Source organism: Leptosomus discolor, chromosome 7 (assembly GCF_034619465.1).
Source record: "Leptosomus discolor isolate bLepDis1 chromosome 7, bLepDis1.hap2, whole genome shotgun sequence".
NCBI lineage: Eukaryota > Metazoa > Chordata > Aves > Leptosomiformes > Leptosomidae > Leptosomus > Leptosomus discolor.
In genome coordinates, this window is record NC_141397.1 from 8,492,593 (window position 1) to 8,509,979 (window position 17,387).

Genomic DNA, 17,387 nt, shown 5'->3' on the forward strand with positions numbered 1-17,387 from the left:
CTTTTCCATATTGTTATTATCCTTCATTGAATTATTTGTAATTTATTTTAACTTTTCTCTCCCATGTCTCTTTTTTACTAAGGAGATGTAGTGAGACAGCGGGGAGGGAAGGAGAAACATAATTATTGGTCTGGCTCTTAAGTTCTTACACCTTTCTCCTATGCAGGCATAAAACAAATATCAAATTATTTATTTGGAAGAGCATCACACTTTGTCCTTGCCTTTAATTTGTCATCTATTATCACCCAAGGACCTCTGTCACAGTACTGTTCTTTACAATCATACATTTATTTCTTCAGCTCAGTAATAGTATTCCCCAGCTGAATTACTTTGCATCTATCTAAATTAAATCTTATCCTACTGTTGTTTGCACATGCCACTAGACTCCTTAGACCATTCTTTTTTTTTTCCTATCCTCCAACGCATTTGCAATCCCTCATCATTTTTATTGTCTGAAAATCTGATTAATGTTCAATTTACATATTCCTATAAATCAGTTGCAGTTAGCTCTGGTTCCAATACAGATCCCTACAGAATTTGCTTGACACCTCTATTCTTGGGCATTTTACTACCTACAATCAGATCCTGCTTACTTCTAGTCCATTAGGAAATTTGAAATCCTAAAATATCGAGTCCTTTGCAAGTGAAAAGATTTCCCTTTCTCTTGCAGATTCTTTAAGACCACTATAAACACACATGTGCATGTATGTGTGCGAGATGAGGATCCTCTTTCAAGATAATTTTAAGAACGCATGAATCCACTGCCTGCACTGGGATTCACCATCAGGGAGAAGTACATGCCAAGGCCTTAGACTGGAAACTCGCCAGCACTTGTTACAAGTTTTACAAAGCTCGCACTCATCGCTGTGTGCTATCTTGAGATGGTATATTTCTCACTTCAGCTGCCTTAAAGTGAAACCTAACTTTGCTGCTTAGACTCCTTTCATCAGCAAAGTCAGGCAGCTCCCAAAGGTAACTCGTTCCAAAACAAGAAAGGTGTCCAGCACAGCCTGGATAAGCAGTCTGTGGATGGGCCCATTTCTCACAAAGAACTGTCCAGAGAAGGGACACCTTTTACAGTCAGCCACTGCTTGGGAAGCAAGAAAGCTGCTGTTGTAACCCATTTATTCTAACCCGATGTTGACCAGTTTCTCTAACTCCTCAGCATGGTTCATTTCTAACAACATGCCAACTCATTTTCTCTACCAAATCACTTGTTTTCTATTTTAGACTAGCTCACCAACAGAAGCGTAGGTATCTGTGTTTCAAACCCTCTTGTCTCCCTTTTATGTGTTGACACACTTGTGTAAAAGCTTCCCATCTTCTTCAGGTGTTCCTTCAACAGTGCAGTACACAAACGCTGAACATGAGATCTTAGTCCTAGTGCTTTGCCAACAAGCTGACAGTCAAAAGACACAGATTCCTGGCCGAATCTGGGAGCAGAGAAAGGAGAGCAGCCAGAGCTGCTCACAGCTCCCTATCTCTCTGCCTTAGTCATAGACAAAACATCAGGGCTGCATGGCTTGTGCCTCATGGTCAGTGTCCAGTGCTTAGCGCACCGTCCTTCCACCCTGATTTTCCTCTTTCATCAGCTCTTCCAGAATTGATGAGATATGACAATGACATCTTTTAGAAAGCTGCTTTTCTGATTAAAAAAAAAAAGATCCTGAGTAAGCGAGACGTTCACTTATTTGTGTATCCACTGTTTCACCATCTACACGCTATGACGACGGGTGTTTCCACAGCGCACAGGGAGAGCCTGTCTACTGTTTAGTGACAACCGTGTTTAGTCTCCACAACTTTGGCTTTTCAACAGAGATGGAATTAATTCAAACAGAGCAACATTTTAGCCTGGTGACGAATACATCCCTATTCATGTGGGACAGATGAAACTTTTCCTGGAATGCAAATTAATGCTACTGTGGTGCCAACAAAGCACACAGATCAACCATTTTTGACATAATTGGACCAAACTAGGCCATTGATACCACAGAAAATGAACATATTACTGGATACCATACAACTTGCAAACTAAATCAAATCGCATTTATGAGTTACACTAGATTAGATTAGATCGGAAGAATTCATTTCACCAAAGGCACTGCTTCAGCTGAGAACAGTCCTTTCTATCTAAGTGCCTTGCAAATTAAATCAACCCAGTCGATGAAGGGAACAAATTATGCATTTTCCATGAACATGCATATTCAAATATTGCAGAAGACCAACAAGTGGAGAGAGAGGCGAGGAGAATGGTTACACATATTTAAATTGCTCCATTTCCTCGGTTACTAAAATAAAAGTGATTACAGAGGAAAGAATTCTGTGCCTAGTATATATTTGCACTCTGTTCCAAGGCACAGAATAAATGCCAGCACTATTTAGTAATAAGTGCAAGAACAGACGGTCAAGTCTCATTAGTGAAGAACACCCTCTGCCTCCAAACCTATCAAATAAATAAAACAGTGCTCCAGAGAGGATTACATGGGGCAATAGCTTACTGCACCTAGTTTCTTCTCTGGAGGTAAGACTTTCAAGATTATAACAGTTTTCTGATTTCTGCGTAGTCTTTGATGAATAACCGTGTTGCTGCTCAAATAGTTCTGTAAAACAGTCCTCAGGATGCCTCTGCAAAGGATGTATCTCTGCACCATCAGGGATTTGGCAGCTGATGCTAAGTTGCTGGGGGAGACTTGAGCAGCACATAGTGTCCCACGTCTAGTTTTGGCCAGTGTTCGCTGTTGTTACTTAAGGACTGTTTTATCTAGGTAAGCTTACTACGCTATTAAAACACAGGATGACAAATTAGTTTTCTTTCTTTGCCTTTGCACCTACTTCTCACCAAATAAAGCATGTGAATTCAAGGATTTTTGTTGCAACTTCGGTAACTTACTGGGCAGCAATCTTGATGAACTTTTTGACTAGCTGTACACGTTTGCAGAGCTGGCTGCAGAGAAGTATCTCGGTGGCAACCCAAAGCTGGACCTCGTTGCATCTTTGAAGCAGAAGACTGAGATTCTCAGTGTTTTCAGCACTGCCCTGTCTGCTGAACGTGAAGTATATCAGCTCTTGCTGGAAGACATTGACAGCATTATTAGCGATATAAAAACAATTTAAATGTAAATGAATTATAAATCATCTAGAAGTATGTTTTTGAAACAAGGCCTGGTTACAAATAGTTATTTTGTCATTATTCATGAGCCAAAATGATTCAGGGTCCAGGTTTGGCTTAGCAAAGTCTAGAGGCTTATAGCGGGCAGGTGGACTGAAGTCCCACAAGACATGCTTTTCTTGTTAGGTTTCCTGCAATTCCACTTCTGGCTACAGCCAGGTCATAGGACATAAACAATCTGTCTCTTTCTGTATTTCATCACTTCTGTTCCAGTATGAAAAAGCAACCATATCAGAGCATTGCAGAGTCTGAAAAATTCCCATTCACACTTCTTCCTAAAAATAGCCAAGTTTTCATCCACAGAGATGTGGGTCTTGATTTCTGTGCAAAAAACCCCAAACTTGACCAGCTCTAAAGTGTCTAAACTGAATAAAAGAACCTGAAATGAAAGATCAAGGGAAGCATTTGATGAGAAGCAAGGAAATTTCCCACTCATTCTTTTCAGAAAACCAACATGCTTTTCAGTGAATGATATTTTCAAGTGACATTTTGTACTGTTAACTGTTATTTTACTCAGCAGCTCATACCAGAACCTATCAAAGTCAGTGAAACAACCCAATGGGCACTGAAGTGGGCCATTATCCCATTTTATAAAGCTTGCTCAGTATTTTTTATCTCTCTGAAGCCTAACAAGAACTGTAATGTGACCATCTAAATCGCTGAAATCGTGAATTCTTTTGTGGTTATCAAGTGATATCAAGGCCACTATTCGTGGAGTCCTGTATTTACCGGAACATTGTGGGGTGCAAAGGACAATTTGCATATAAAACATATTCACACAGACAGTTTTTAGAGAATAATCATGCTCTCCCACCCTCTTGAGGCAATTCTCAATAAACCCCACCAGGTATACAGGGAACATAGGAAATGCCCCAGCACAGGGAAGTTACAAACCCTTGACAATTTCTTTTCAGTATCAACGACTGCAACACATCTCTTGAACCTGATTCAATGCCATCACTACTGTGAGCTGCCAAATCATGCTGTCGTGACAGGGAACTGAGCATCAAGGAATACTGATGCTCCAAAATGCATTGTTAATGGCAGAATGCTGCACGAAGGGTGGACGCGACGCTTCTTACCTCATGAATTGCATTGAAGAGGCTCCAGTCAAAGTTTGTTAGTTCTAAGGCCAGATCCCAAGTGTTGATTCCCAAAATTCTCACAGACCTTTGCTGCAATTCCTCATTTTCAGCAAATGGGTTCTAAATCGATAGCCAAGAGCAAAAAAAAAAAGCAATGAAACAGCTACTGGACCAAGGTACCAAACAGGGCTGAGTAAGCAATCTTCTGTAAGTGCACTCTGAGGGCTTTTTCCTCCCACTAATCAAAATCAAGGAGTTATAGCCTATTTAATTAATAGCTTGAAACAGGAAATGGGTCAATAGGATCAATGATTTCCTATTGGATTAGGCCTTTTCCCTCTCTCTCTCTTTCTCTAAACCTTGAATATAAACACTGACTAAGCAGACAGCATAATGAAAATAAAATCCCTGAAAACATCAGAAAATAAAATCTGAATTAAGACACCAGGAAATTTTTGTATTATAAGATAAAGGAATCATTCTGCAAACACACTAGATTTAGAATAAACACACACTACTTGCCCACCAATCCACCTTTATGAACAGCATAAATCCATACACTTTATGATTAATCTACTCCAAATGTAATCACCATACAGTAAAACAGTGGGTCCTGATTCATAAAAGTTACTTAGTGTATTACTCTGGTACTGCTGGTGTTAAGGGTCACTTGACATTTCCATTATTAGCTCGGATTTTCAGAGGTTTGCATTTCTCTTGGGTTTTTTTACCTCATCAGGTTGAAACTTGGCGTATGAACCATCTGCCAAGATGAAAGATTATTCTTATCAGTTAAGCCATTGCTTTGGTGCTATATTTCTGACAGTTACAGCAAGTTTTGTGATTTTTATTATGTAACTAATGAAACTAGATTGGCTGTCACCTGTCTGCACTGGAAACCTTCCCTTAATATTCGCATTTTTAGAGGTGGCTAGAACGCTGGAGATAATGGGGATGACAGATTACAATGATAGCGGCGTGTCAGCTCTTCGGGGCACATTGATCCAACAAAATGTAAATAGACATTTCTCATCCCTAGGATGAACGCGAAAATCCTAGCGGTACTGACAACACGTAAAAGTCAGTTGCGATACCGTCCCTGAGCTTTCCTCGAAACATCTGCATAATTCACAGAAAACTACTGGAAGAGTAGTTCTTTGAGCATCTGACTGTTTCTGCCTCACTGCAGTTTTGGGAAATCATGGCGGGAGAGAGTTTGCAATCCTGGTTTCTGAGTTTGCAATCCTGGTTCTGAGGACAGGGAATGAGAGAGACCCACTGCCCTTTGACCTGCTCCTCTCCCCAGCACCAGCGAGAGGATGGAGAGACAGACAGACAGAAAGAAGGGGAAAGGACATACCACCAGTGATATAGGCCAGCCACAGACTGGCCAGGTGGCTGCCACAACACTGGGGTCATGGTGATGCCCAGTAATTTTGGCAGAACCCACACGACATCTATTTCTACATGTATTAATTCCATGGAGTTTGTCCATCACCTTGCACGATTATGTACCAGACACTTTAGGTGCTACTGAGGCACAAGGAGGGAAAAAAGAAAACCAAAGCCACACAGGCCCTGGATAATCCTCATCCCATCCAGCCCTCTATAAGCACAAGTCAGCTTTTCCAGGCTGATGTAGATTGAAAGGTTTAAGCTGTACAGAAGCTTTGGTCTATTTGAAATTGATGAACGAATTCCATTACTGTTCAGTCAAATAACTGCTGTTAATGCAAGGTATTTTTTTTCAGGTATAGAGCAGCTCAGTAAGCTTTATTAAGGAAGCAAAATATAAATTCTGCATTGAAAAAGTCCTCTGAGAGGAATATTAAGTTCTTGATTGGGAGTCAAACAAATCAAAAACGGGAAGTATACCATACAGATCCTTACCAAAGAATCAGACGGATCTTTTCGGTAGACAAACATACGACCGGATGACTCGAAAGACTTTGAGATAGCCAAGTCATTTGGTTGTAGTTCATGTTTTTCTGTAAAAACAGACAACAAAACACAAAAGCTTCAGAAAAGGAGTAAAAGATGTATATAAATATGAGAAAAACATTACACATGTATTTGTAAAGCCACATTAACTTCTTAGAATGTGACTAAGCATCAAATCCAGTCCCTACAGGGACCATCATCTCCACACTACCCGGGCATGACACAGGCAAGATGTCTCTGATGCTGGACTAGAGCACAAACACTTCCAGCACCTGCTTTCAACCTGGACTTCACATAGGATAAAACAGGAAGAAACACTTAAATCATCTAGTCTAACCTCCTACGCAGTACAGAACACTTCATTTCAACCCAGTGTTATCTACTGCAAATGTTAAAGCAAAGTGTCTCGGTCTCCAGAGACTGAGCTGTTAACATGTCACAGGCAGACAAGAGCAGGGGTGAAGTCATTAGCAGCCACAGCCATTCCACAGGATAAGAAGTTTGAAGGATCCTGGTGCCACAAAATTCACCCCATGGAGCAGAGCTGAAGAGTCCTTTATAGTCTGGTATTTACAGAAATTCCTCTAGATCTAGAGTAATTCATTTAGCAAACATCAAAGTAAAAGAGCGGGGGACACCGCTTTTTTTTTCCTCCACTCCAGCATACTGGTTCGGCTCTGGGCAATCTTGGATGCACCAGAGAAAGGTGTGAGGAAAAACAAAGCAAAACCCAGAACACAGCTAAAAAACTGCCTCTTCCTGCAGCTCCCAGTAATCTTCTGGAGACCTGACACGTGACATTTTATTACAGTGACTGCATTAATGTAGACCCAAAAGCACTACAAGCATGTTGACAGCTACCTTGGACTTTTCATTGCCCATGAGGGAGGAGTAGGACGAGGAGGAGTCTGAGCGCCAAACACCATTTCAGACCGTTTCCACTCTTACCCACGCTCACACTGACACCAGATACAGTTATGCTGAACTACCAGTATGTTTTTTCAAGGTAATTTTGAATAAAAAGAGCTTGTTTGTTCATCAATAAAAACACGTTCCCCAACGTCTCATGCTGTTGCCCTCCAAGTGGACGGCAGACAAGAGCTCTGAGTCAACCAAGCAGCAAAGAAAAAAAAAAAGTAAAAAAAAAAGTAAGCATGGCAGACTGATGTTTATTGCTCACGGCACAGGAGTGGCAATGCATAAGAACAAAGATACTGAAATTGTATCTCCAATTAATTCAGGCAACGTGACTGAACATTCTAGGGGTTACACTGGTCGTGTACAAATGACAGTCCTGTTGTACCCGCATTTAAATTATTGTTTCCCATTGAACCGCCAAGTTGCAACCACTTCTGTTCTGTGACTTTCTTGGGTACCACTGTGGCCCAAAGATAATAGTGTGCTTCATTATTTATGAATTGCTGGTTTTCTTTAGCTAAGTAGGCAGTTAGCACCAGATTTATTGCTATCAGAGCAAAACTTGCCCCTCGCCCTGCTCTTGAACGGGAGCACAAGACCCGAAAAACAACAGTAACACAGTGATTTTGCAGTGCTGTAAAATGCACTGGAGGAGAATTTGGGCACACACAAGGGTAAAAAGGGTATTCCTGCAAATGATGTAGGCCAGGAGGACACCTTTGTGTCATGCTCCCATGTGGCTGCTCCGTGCCCAGGCTACCGATAGCTAGAGCAGGGCACCATCTCCCTGCCACCCACACCGGTGCCCTGCAAAAAAATGGTCATTTAATTGAGTTTGGTGTGGAGGAGAAAAATGTGACCTCCCACTTCTGAATCAAATAAATAAACAAACAGAACAAGGCAGCATTTGTGTCTATTTCATCTAACTAGACTGCAAGAGAAGTAGCAACGAGTGCTATATGTCTAAGGGTGCATCCTTTGTCCCAGGGGATCGACACCAACTCATGTTTTCTGAGAATATGGCCAAGATATTCTACGTTCTCAGCCCCTGTTTGTAGATCCAGCTTTGCATTTCTACACGCCTAGTTAAATTGCTTCCTTTGTATTCCCTAAGAGCCAAGTCACCACAATGAGCAAAACAATCTGACCAAAGAGCTTGAGACCTGCCAGACACCACAGAAAATCTCGGGGGTTTGGCTGGTCCCTAATATCAGCCCATGATCACTCCCATCTTCCTTAAAAAAAGACCACTTCTGTTCAATGAGAAACACTAAAATAATGGGTAAAAAATGCCAGTTGTAAGCAAGACTGCTTACAAAATATTGCTTACATTGCTCTCAGTACCTCAACTGTGCAAATATACGTCACCCTCCTTTCTGCTGGAGAATATTCATTACCCATGCCATAAACGAGGAAACAGCCACACATATAGTATTTGTTATTCCCTTCTATATTTTTAAAGCAAACCATGCCTCATCGCCTTCCAAATTAATTTAAATGTGAATGTAGGAGATTTATCTGTGGGGAAAGAAATACAGAGTCCTTTGCACTCCCTTTCCAGCGAGGAGATGCCGTATCCGCTGGTACCCAAGAACGAGCTGTTGTCATGGAAACGACTCTCTGGGAAACAGCTCCTCATTGTTCCATGGTCATCCAGCTGTGGGCCAGCACAGGAACAGCTGTATCCTTGCACCACAAAGTGTCAGCCCTCCCTTACGTGATGCACTAAAAGGTAAGTAATCAGATGAAGGGCAGTTATTTACCACCAGAGAACGTGACTGTCACCAGCGCCAACTCCTCCTCCGGGTACTGGATCTTTTCTGCTACAATCTTCAGTATCTCCTGAGCTGAAGAGGATACTTGAGCTTTCACGCTGACGTACGAGTGCTCTGTTATATACACACGGCAGAAAACTGCACAAAGGAAGAAAGACACACTCAGCAGTGGGCATCTGAACACAGCAGGGGAGAGTCTTGCAGACCCAACCATGGCAATGCCTCGGCTGCCTGGCTGCTGCAGCTGCTGCACCCTGACTCACAGGGACATGAAACTAAGCATCAACATCACCATTTCCCCCCTTCCCACCTCCTCTCCCTGGGAAATGAGAGGGGCAAGAAAATGGAAACAGAGACCCCCACAGCAATATCTATTTAAGACTTCCTACCGTGAGGATTTGTCACGGACAACCTCCTCTACAGCCTATCTTCTTTGCAAACTCAGCTGTCGCCAGCTTTTCTCCCTTCCTTTTAGGTTCAGATAAATCACTGTCCTTTCAGTATTTCAGAGCCACTGCAGAAACTATTTTGGACCTCCATTTCCACCTGGAACAGGGGGCTTCAGAGGAACAGTGCTCCTCAGTCGTCAACCACTCCCGCTAGCTTATCTGTCTAGACATCTAAAATATTTGCATTGCCAGAGTCTTTTAGCACCAGCAGAGGCTGCCCGAACAGCAATGCAATTAGTTCTGACAACTCTTTCCCTGAATCACTTGCAGCACACATAAAAGGGACTGGTTTGGAGAAATTCCCTGGGCTCATCACTTCCACTGAAGCGAGTGAGATGGTTCGGCTCTGGGAGGGAGGTTCCCAGCAGCAATGCTGTGGTCAGCGCAGCTAGTACTTTGTTTCTGCTACAAAAAGGGATGTACGCTCTCTCTGCTTGCCAGAATTTTAGGTGTACATCTTTTGCTGAGTTTGCTGCAGCCAGTTCTTTGAAATGCAGCTACCATACTTAAAAGGGAAGAAACCGCAGACTTGCATTAATATTACAACATCTGCTAATAAGAATTGCCACAACTCTGGGTTTCACACTCACTTCAGCGCTTAATTAAAAACTTTCCATGTCCTTCTATTCTAGCACTTCTTATTGCAGACAGGCTGCTACCATGTCAGCATAAGACAAAAACGTTTCTTCTACAGAAAAGCTGTATTTCTTTTATTATTTTTATTGACAGATGTAAGCAGCAACAGCTCTTTGCTTGTCCTACAAATCTTCATGGCTTCAGGGCACTTTCATTAACTAAGACCATGCCAGAAGCAGTTAAGAACTCTATCCTCGAGAATATCTAGTAGTAAAGAAAAAAATGAAGATGAGAAGGAAGGAGGAACTTAACATTTAGCCTTGGGGAAGAAAAGTAATTTGATTTTGTAATTTTTTCTTAACCTGTCTCTGCTGACAGACAGTAAATCAGATACTCATCCTATGGCAGAATCTCTCTTCAGAATGGATATATAACTCATGAAAAGAGGGAGACATCAAATTGCACTCCAAATTACTAGGTAGAAAAATAAATTTTATAAAAGCTGGCAGGAATATTTGGACTCCATACGTAGAGTGGGACACAACTTGCTTATAGTGAATTTGTTTGAAATCTCATCCTCACTGTCATTTGGGAGGGGACGATGACAGCAATGTCAACTTACAACTGGGCTATTGACACATCCTTTGTTTAACACGGAACTAAACCAACCCACAGGCCAGGTCCTCAAGCACAGCCACCATACTGATTCTCCCAAAGCTTGTTCCCTCACGCACCTTTCCAACATCCCATCTGCGGTATCTGTTGGCACGGACCATGCCATCTCTTTCAGGAGCCTGTGCTGCTCCTCTGTGAGGTGCAGGAGGGAATGCCAGTGGGAGAAAGCGGCCGTGGGCTGCCAAGTTGCCCTGGTAATGCTTACACTAGGGAACAGAATGCCTCCGGTCAAGTGGCATGGTGCGGCTTGGACAGACCCATCCTCCACAAGCACCATCGGTCAGCAGCACTCCACTTAGATGTCCACCCTCAGCATCTGTCTCTCCTCTCCCCAACTCCACTTCTGCTATTTCATTCCCTCAGTCCCATCATCTACCATGGCTCATGCTCTCAAGGAGCGAGATAAAAGCAATTTAACCCAGTCAGGGCTGGCCTCGCTGGGTCCTGCCCTTCTGTCCCCCTGGCCACGCAGCCTGTCCTCTCTCTGGTGAGTACACTTCCCTCTCCACTCACCCATAAGCTGTGTCCACCTTTTTTAAGAAGGAGAACGAGTGTGGGTGTTCTCATCCGGAATTAACATTTTCAGAAGCAGCCCTGATAACATAAACCTCAAATAAACCTACATTTGAAGCACGGAAAGAGGATATCTCTCAGCAGAACGTACTGTGCAGAAAGACTTGGCATCGAAGTAGATCGGTTTTTATTCTGTCACAAATGAGCACTAAAAATATACTGACTCCAAGTGAACTTCCTGAGTTTTCTTCCCAGTGAGAAATGAAGATATATCATCAAAGGGCAAGACTTCCAGGTAGGAGGTCTTTCTGCCTGTTCTCCGCTTGCATACACAGTGTTACCCTCCTCTCTGCTTCCTTCCTTGTACAGGCATTACAGGAGGGTGACAGCCTCACTGTGTTATTGCATAAGCAGTGAGGAAGGGAAATTGCATTTTGAAATGGTTGACATTAAAGCGGAGTGGCACCTTGCACTCCACACGGAGATGTTTTCAAGGAAAGGTAGAACTAAGGCAGGTTCCCAGAGTTAGAAGATCCTGGCCCATTTCATGTGACAGGCTTATTCTTTCACCTTTCCCAACCCAGATCTAGGCCAAGAGACCGAGAGCACGAAATGGAGCAGGAATAACGCCTGGTGGATGGGCTGCCAGCACTGCTGGCAGGCACGCAGCTCTGCCACGGGGCTGCTGGAGGAACCGGGCAGGGCAAAAACCCCTTGAGATACCATGTCACTGTTGAACCCCTGCAAAGTAGGGGGCAGGAAGGAAATAGTACCCAGTTCTTTTGAAGCCCTAAGGTCCTGTTCAGAAGCTGTATGTCAGTTAAAAAAGAAAAAAAAAATTTACATTATGGGCAGCCCTTGAGAAACAATTTTGCAGTTCTGGAGTTTTTCCTCCACTCTTTCAATCATACTTACTTTCTTCTGTTTCATTCATGGTTCCTCTGTGCTGCAGCCAGTTCTCCTTTACACTGAACTGGTGGAAAAAGGTTTTATTCTGTGAGGCAGTGGGAGAAAAAAAAAAAAAAAAAAGAAAAAAGAAAGAGACAACAGTGACTCTTTACATCCCTGCCCTTCACAAAGCAGAATTTCACAGAACACAGCATTCAGCCCATACGTCCGGCCAGAAAGGTTTTTGTATAGGAAATCCACCCACCCTTTTTTAAATCAGTAAACTGGGAGTTGCCTTACTAATGGCCAAGGTGGGGATTTTGGAGGAAGCAGGACATGCCAAGGCTAAGCAGCCTGCACGATTCAAGGTTCTCTGTAGTCATGTTCAGAGCCCATTTCTTACACGCTTATTCTCATAGACGTTTCCTATGTACGAGTAAGTCTAGCAATTTCACTACAATCTCATGTTCTGCCTTCCACATTTCCGCAGTAACATTTTAAGCTTATTACACACTTCAGCTTCAGCCCAGTAAATTTGACGAGCACAGCAATTCACCTCTGTGCAGTTTGTATGCCAACATTCTCCAGCTGCATCTTCTCCCTCTGGTTAAATAAACAGATTCATGTTCTTCTCTTTCTTTCTCTATCCCTGTCACAGCAAGTCACAACAAATCCCCCCTTTGCTCTGCCTACTTGACATCCATGTCAATGCCTTTCTCACCCTGGGTTGCCCAGGTTGCTAAATCTCTCCAGCCCAGTGGGGGGACGGTCCCAGGCCCCTCCTGAATTCTGACATCTCAGAGCACCTTGTTAAGATGCTAATATTGTCATAGCCACTGCAGGTTAGCTCACACAGCTGATATCCAGGCTGCACTGGCAGGAAAAAAAATTCCTTAAGCAATGTTGCAGGTCTAACCTCACTGATGTATCCTGTCATGTTTTTGGCCACCAATTACTTTCAGCTGAGAAAGCAAGAAAAGAGACAGAAGTGGGCAGAGGGGAAGAAAGTGAGATGAAAAGCAACCAGCAACAATCAGGTTTGCATTACCTTTCGGTGAGGTGAATACTCATCTACAGTGCTGAAACAAAAAGGAAAATCCAAATTATTCTTTGCAGCCAAAGCTTAGGAAAATGAAGTTTTAGCTATTACAAAGTTTACAACATCAGAAAGTTTTTAACATTAAATGGTGGCCACAGAATGGCTGCAGAGCTCCTTCAGGGAAAGCTAAGGTTGTCCGGCCCAGCCAGAAAACTTTTCTGTGACTTGCACAACTGATGTAGTGAAAAGCAATGCTGCAGCCTGCGAGCAGCCGGAGAACACGGACACAGCTCGGGCCCCCGGGGTAAGCAGTCAGGGTTACCCTCAGGGACACAGCTCTTTCCAGCTCCCCAATGGCCAAACCACGGAAATAAACTCCATTTGTTGAAAAAACGTGCCAAGGAAATAGCTTTTACAAATACCATGATTATTAGTAAAATAACAACCTTTAGATGACTACTGCAAAACAGCTTTGCCTCCGAGTACTGCAGATTGCAGAGAGAGAATGAGAATGAAGGTACCACGAAGTCACAGACTGCAGCTTCTGAGGGAGATTTTGCCAGCTTTTCCACAAAGTATGACTCCACTTGCAAGTCATCCCAACCACAACTGATGGGAATGACTGTCGAACCACACACACCACTCCACAAACATGAGAGAAGACTGAATAATCTAGCTTTAGTTTAAAGAAGAGATGACTTGTAAAAATTAATATAGTACTTGTATTACTCATTACTTTACTGAATTACAGCAAGATGACAACAAAAATAAATTACACTGTAAATAAAAGGAGACTTGATCACAAAAAGAAACAACACTTACTGACGACGATGCATCCCAAGTATCTTCTGAAATTCTTTCAGGTCCTTCTCAAGAATGGGATATTCATACACATCATCTAACACATTCCTGTATATTGTCTACAAAACAAAACCATAACCACAAACATCTGATAACTCAAACATAAATATAAGGCATCACATTGGCAGTCTAAATCAATTCAGGCACTAGCCTCCTAAAACAAATTTCATCATTATATTTATGCAAGACCCATAAGGAGAGAATGTTCCTGTTTAAATTTCCAGATTGGTCAATATTCACCTTGCCTTTGGAGAAACACTCTCTGTGTATCATCACCAAGCGAAAGGGCAAAATGTATTAGTCTACAAACAGGAGGACTTAAAACAACACTTGTGTCTGTTACATGAAATCTGGGTTAGGTCAGAACACATCCTGAACTGTGAGAACACACTGCACCATCATCACTTATACAAAACGATAACAAATAGGTTCACTTGATTAGGACGTTTTAAATGGAGGATGTTCTCCTTTACTTTTCCTCACATTCGCATGCATTTTAAACTGAGTTGATGTCTCTCACAAACAAATAACAACATACTCCTTAGTTGTAAGCCAATAAATGAACAAATAAACCCTACTTCTTATTTTTGGGGGAGGCATTGTCTGAATATCATCAATTAGGAACCTCAGTTAAATGTAAAAGACACTATCTCAGATAAGAGGTAAACAAACTGAATCAGCTTTTATGATTGAAATTGTAGGAATTACTTTCTCTATACTTTTTCAGAACCTGCACACAGATCCTCCTCCTTCCCTTCCAAGAAACTGAGGATCATACGTATGACTTGAGTCATCAGGTTTGCTTTAGCCCAAATTAACACTCCTACATTCATAAATTTCAGCATGAATGATTCTGGCCTACAATCCTATATATTGCTTTTGCACGTGTAACTTCAACCATCATTAGCACTACCACTGTTTAATATTGTACAGAAGCCTCAAGCAGAGAAATCGTACACAATACGCAGTCACACACCTCCATGGCCAGGAAGACAAGCCCTGCATCAAGAGAGGTGCAGCGCAGTGTAACCTGACAGGTGGAATGATGCCCCCTTCCACTACAGCACTCCACATCTAGTACCAAACAGCAAAAATCCCAAGGTCTCTGCTTCTATATTCAATGCGTCCTACTCCAAAAAAAAAACCCAGAAACAAAAAAAAAGGAATCTTAAGACTTTCTCCAAATTTAGTTCAATCTTTCATCCCTTTGCCTTAAGCAAATCACTGAAGAGAACTCAAAAGCCCTTAAGAAGATCTCCAGTTGCAGACAGCCTCATCAGGAATAGTGCAAGATCCTGCAAAGTCTCCTAAAATACTTTCCTCTTTCAACCAGCAGGGAAAAAAAAATAAAAATCAACAACTAGATGGATCTTGGGTCTGCGATGACATGGCTATTTGCAAATTTACAAGGGAATTATAAAAGCTTTTGGAACTCATTCAGAAAGATCAGAAGATCCTTGCTTAAATAAATAAAATAATTTTATTTATTAAAAATACATGAAGCTGTGCTGCTCTGCATATGCACCTGACAAACACTGTGGAACAGCATTTCACTCCTCAGTCAAAGTTGCATCTCTTCCAAAGACCTCAAAGCTCTCTCTTCATCCGTGATCCTCTGGATCAGACTGTAAACCCTGTTCTGGCAGACATGACCAACATGTCCAAGGAACCTCTGCATCTGTGTAGTTTTATCTCCTACCCCCCTAACTTTTCCCATTTTCTAGACAGCATGGAGTTCTGTTAAGTTTCGTATCTGAAAGTAATGTTTTTGACACTGAATGTACTGACATTACAGGTGTTCTGTTCAAACGGACTAACTCCAAGGCATTCAAGGAAGACAAATGTAAATTATTTTATATTACAGATTTCATGGAGAAAACTTAAATATGAAAAATGATGCTTTATAGATTTTGCTATTGGGGCTTTTTAGACACAGTATGTTAATTAAACAGTGCTGAAATGCATCAGAAAATGTTCCAATACCTTTAAAAATTGTTTTAAATGCTCATCTTCGTGTAACCAGTCTTTGTAGAGAGAAGTCCACTGAGACACCAAATGCAAGACTTTTCGTTTCCTGCAGGACACATCAGAGTCGTCTTCTTTCCCTTGGTGGTTCTTAGCACAATAGGTACAGAAGGTTAAGGAACAAATAATGGCTCACTGAAACTTAAAAATTAAGTGATGGAAAAGACTTTGCAATCATCTCACTTGCTAATGAAAGATTATTTTTTTTCACTACATTGCTCAGCTTTAAATGTTTTATCCCATCTGGAGCTTTAGGAGTTTCATCAACTTTTTGGAATGAAATTCTCAGTAATAGAAATGTCATTTCATCCTCTGTGCCAACAGGATTTTTTTTCCTCCATAGATTAGAGAGGCGAGCCTATAAAAGTCAAATCAATTCAAAAGGAATTATACAATGTTGAGTCACATCTTTTCTGCAGAACTGGGAACGAGCCTTTGTCCTGCACACCGATGCCAACGTGAATGTCTGTGGGAAGGAGGACAATGCCTCATTAACAACAACAAAAAACCCAGGCAGAGGAAGTCAGCTTCTTTTTCCCCGCACAAATTACACTATCTGCAGAAATAACACTATTAAAATAAAAAAAAAAAAAAAAGGGTGAAAGAATCTATTCCCACCATTGTTCTCTATTCACAAAGCAGAAACAGCAAATGACAGAAGATACTCACTTTGTACATTGTTCCTGTCCCTTCGCTATTCTTTCTTTTATTAGGTAAAAAGATTATGTTTTCACCACAAAAGGTAAAGAGGAAAGAAAGAAAAGAAAATAAAAAAATAAAAGCAAGTTCATTTTATAGCCACGAGTTCATTCAATCAATGCTCCACAGGTTATGGAAGCAATCAGAAATATAAGAAAAAAAATTCTTTTACCTCAGAATGAGTTAGACTTATATACTGTATCGCATGATAAAAGGAGCAGAGATCGTAAAATACTTATTCTTCATTTTTTTCTCTTCATGTATTACAAAATGTATCACACAGATATAGGTATTCTAAGAATTAACATCTAGGTCTTAACCCCACTTCAAACGTTATTTTATAAAGTTATAGAGGTTTATTTATCTTTAAACAAAACCAGCAGACACAAGATTGCGTTGTGGCTATGAGTTAGGCATCTGGCTCAATACATCCTTCAAGTATTCTTGTGAAGTAAGTATGGACATACACAAATGTGTATGTTTGGGATACAGGTTTATTCAGAGGCAGCTTCAGCTTTGTACATTCAACTTCAGAGCAGGAATTTTCTGTTGATTGATTCCTCAGCTACGCAATTCTAGATGTTTTAATAGGTGAATGTGTGTGTGTGTGTGTATATATATATATTTTTACAGGGACGTGTGCCAATTAGGGGAACTCATATCCAAATTCAGATTGTATCTTTTCCTCCACAACCCATTTGAGTTAAGAAAACAATATAACCTGAACTTTGGGAAGGTACAGATTTGAATTCAATTCCAATTATCATAAAACCT

At 41.5% G+C, this 17,387-nt stretch overlaps 1 protein-coding gene across 1 annotated transcript in view; it reads right to left on the reverse strand.

The window, feature by feature from the left end:
• Positions 1 to 17,387, reverse strand: part of RAPGEF5 (Rap guanine nucleotide exchange factor 5) — a 157,686-nt gene that overhangs the window by 15,306 nt on the left and 124,993 nt on the right. Inside the window, exons 13-20 of the mRNA XM_086468129.1 lie at positions 15,873 to 16,017; positions 13,851 to 13,948; positions 13,038 to 13,068; positions 12,017 to 12,095; positions 8,877 to 9,026; positions 6,145 to 6,242; positions 4,252 to 4,374; positions 2,891 to 3,069 (exon numbers count right to left, since the gene is read on the reverse strand). Coding sequence (XP_086324255.1) covers positions 2,891 to 3,069; positions 4,252 to 4,374; positions 6,145 to 6,242; positions 8,877 to 9,026; positions 12,017 to 12,095; positions 13,038 to 13,068; positions 13,851 to 13,948; positions 15,873 to 16,017 — 903 coding nt within the window. The remainder of the gene's footprint in view (positions 1 to 2,890; positions 3,070 to 4,251; positions 4,375 to 6,144; positions 6,243 to 8,876; positions 9,027 to 12,016; positions 12,096 to 13,037; positions 13,069 to 13,850; positions 13,949 to 15,872; positions 16,018 to 17,387) is intronic.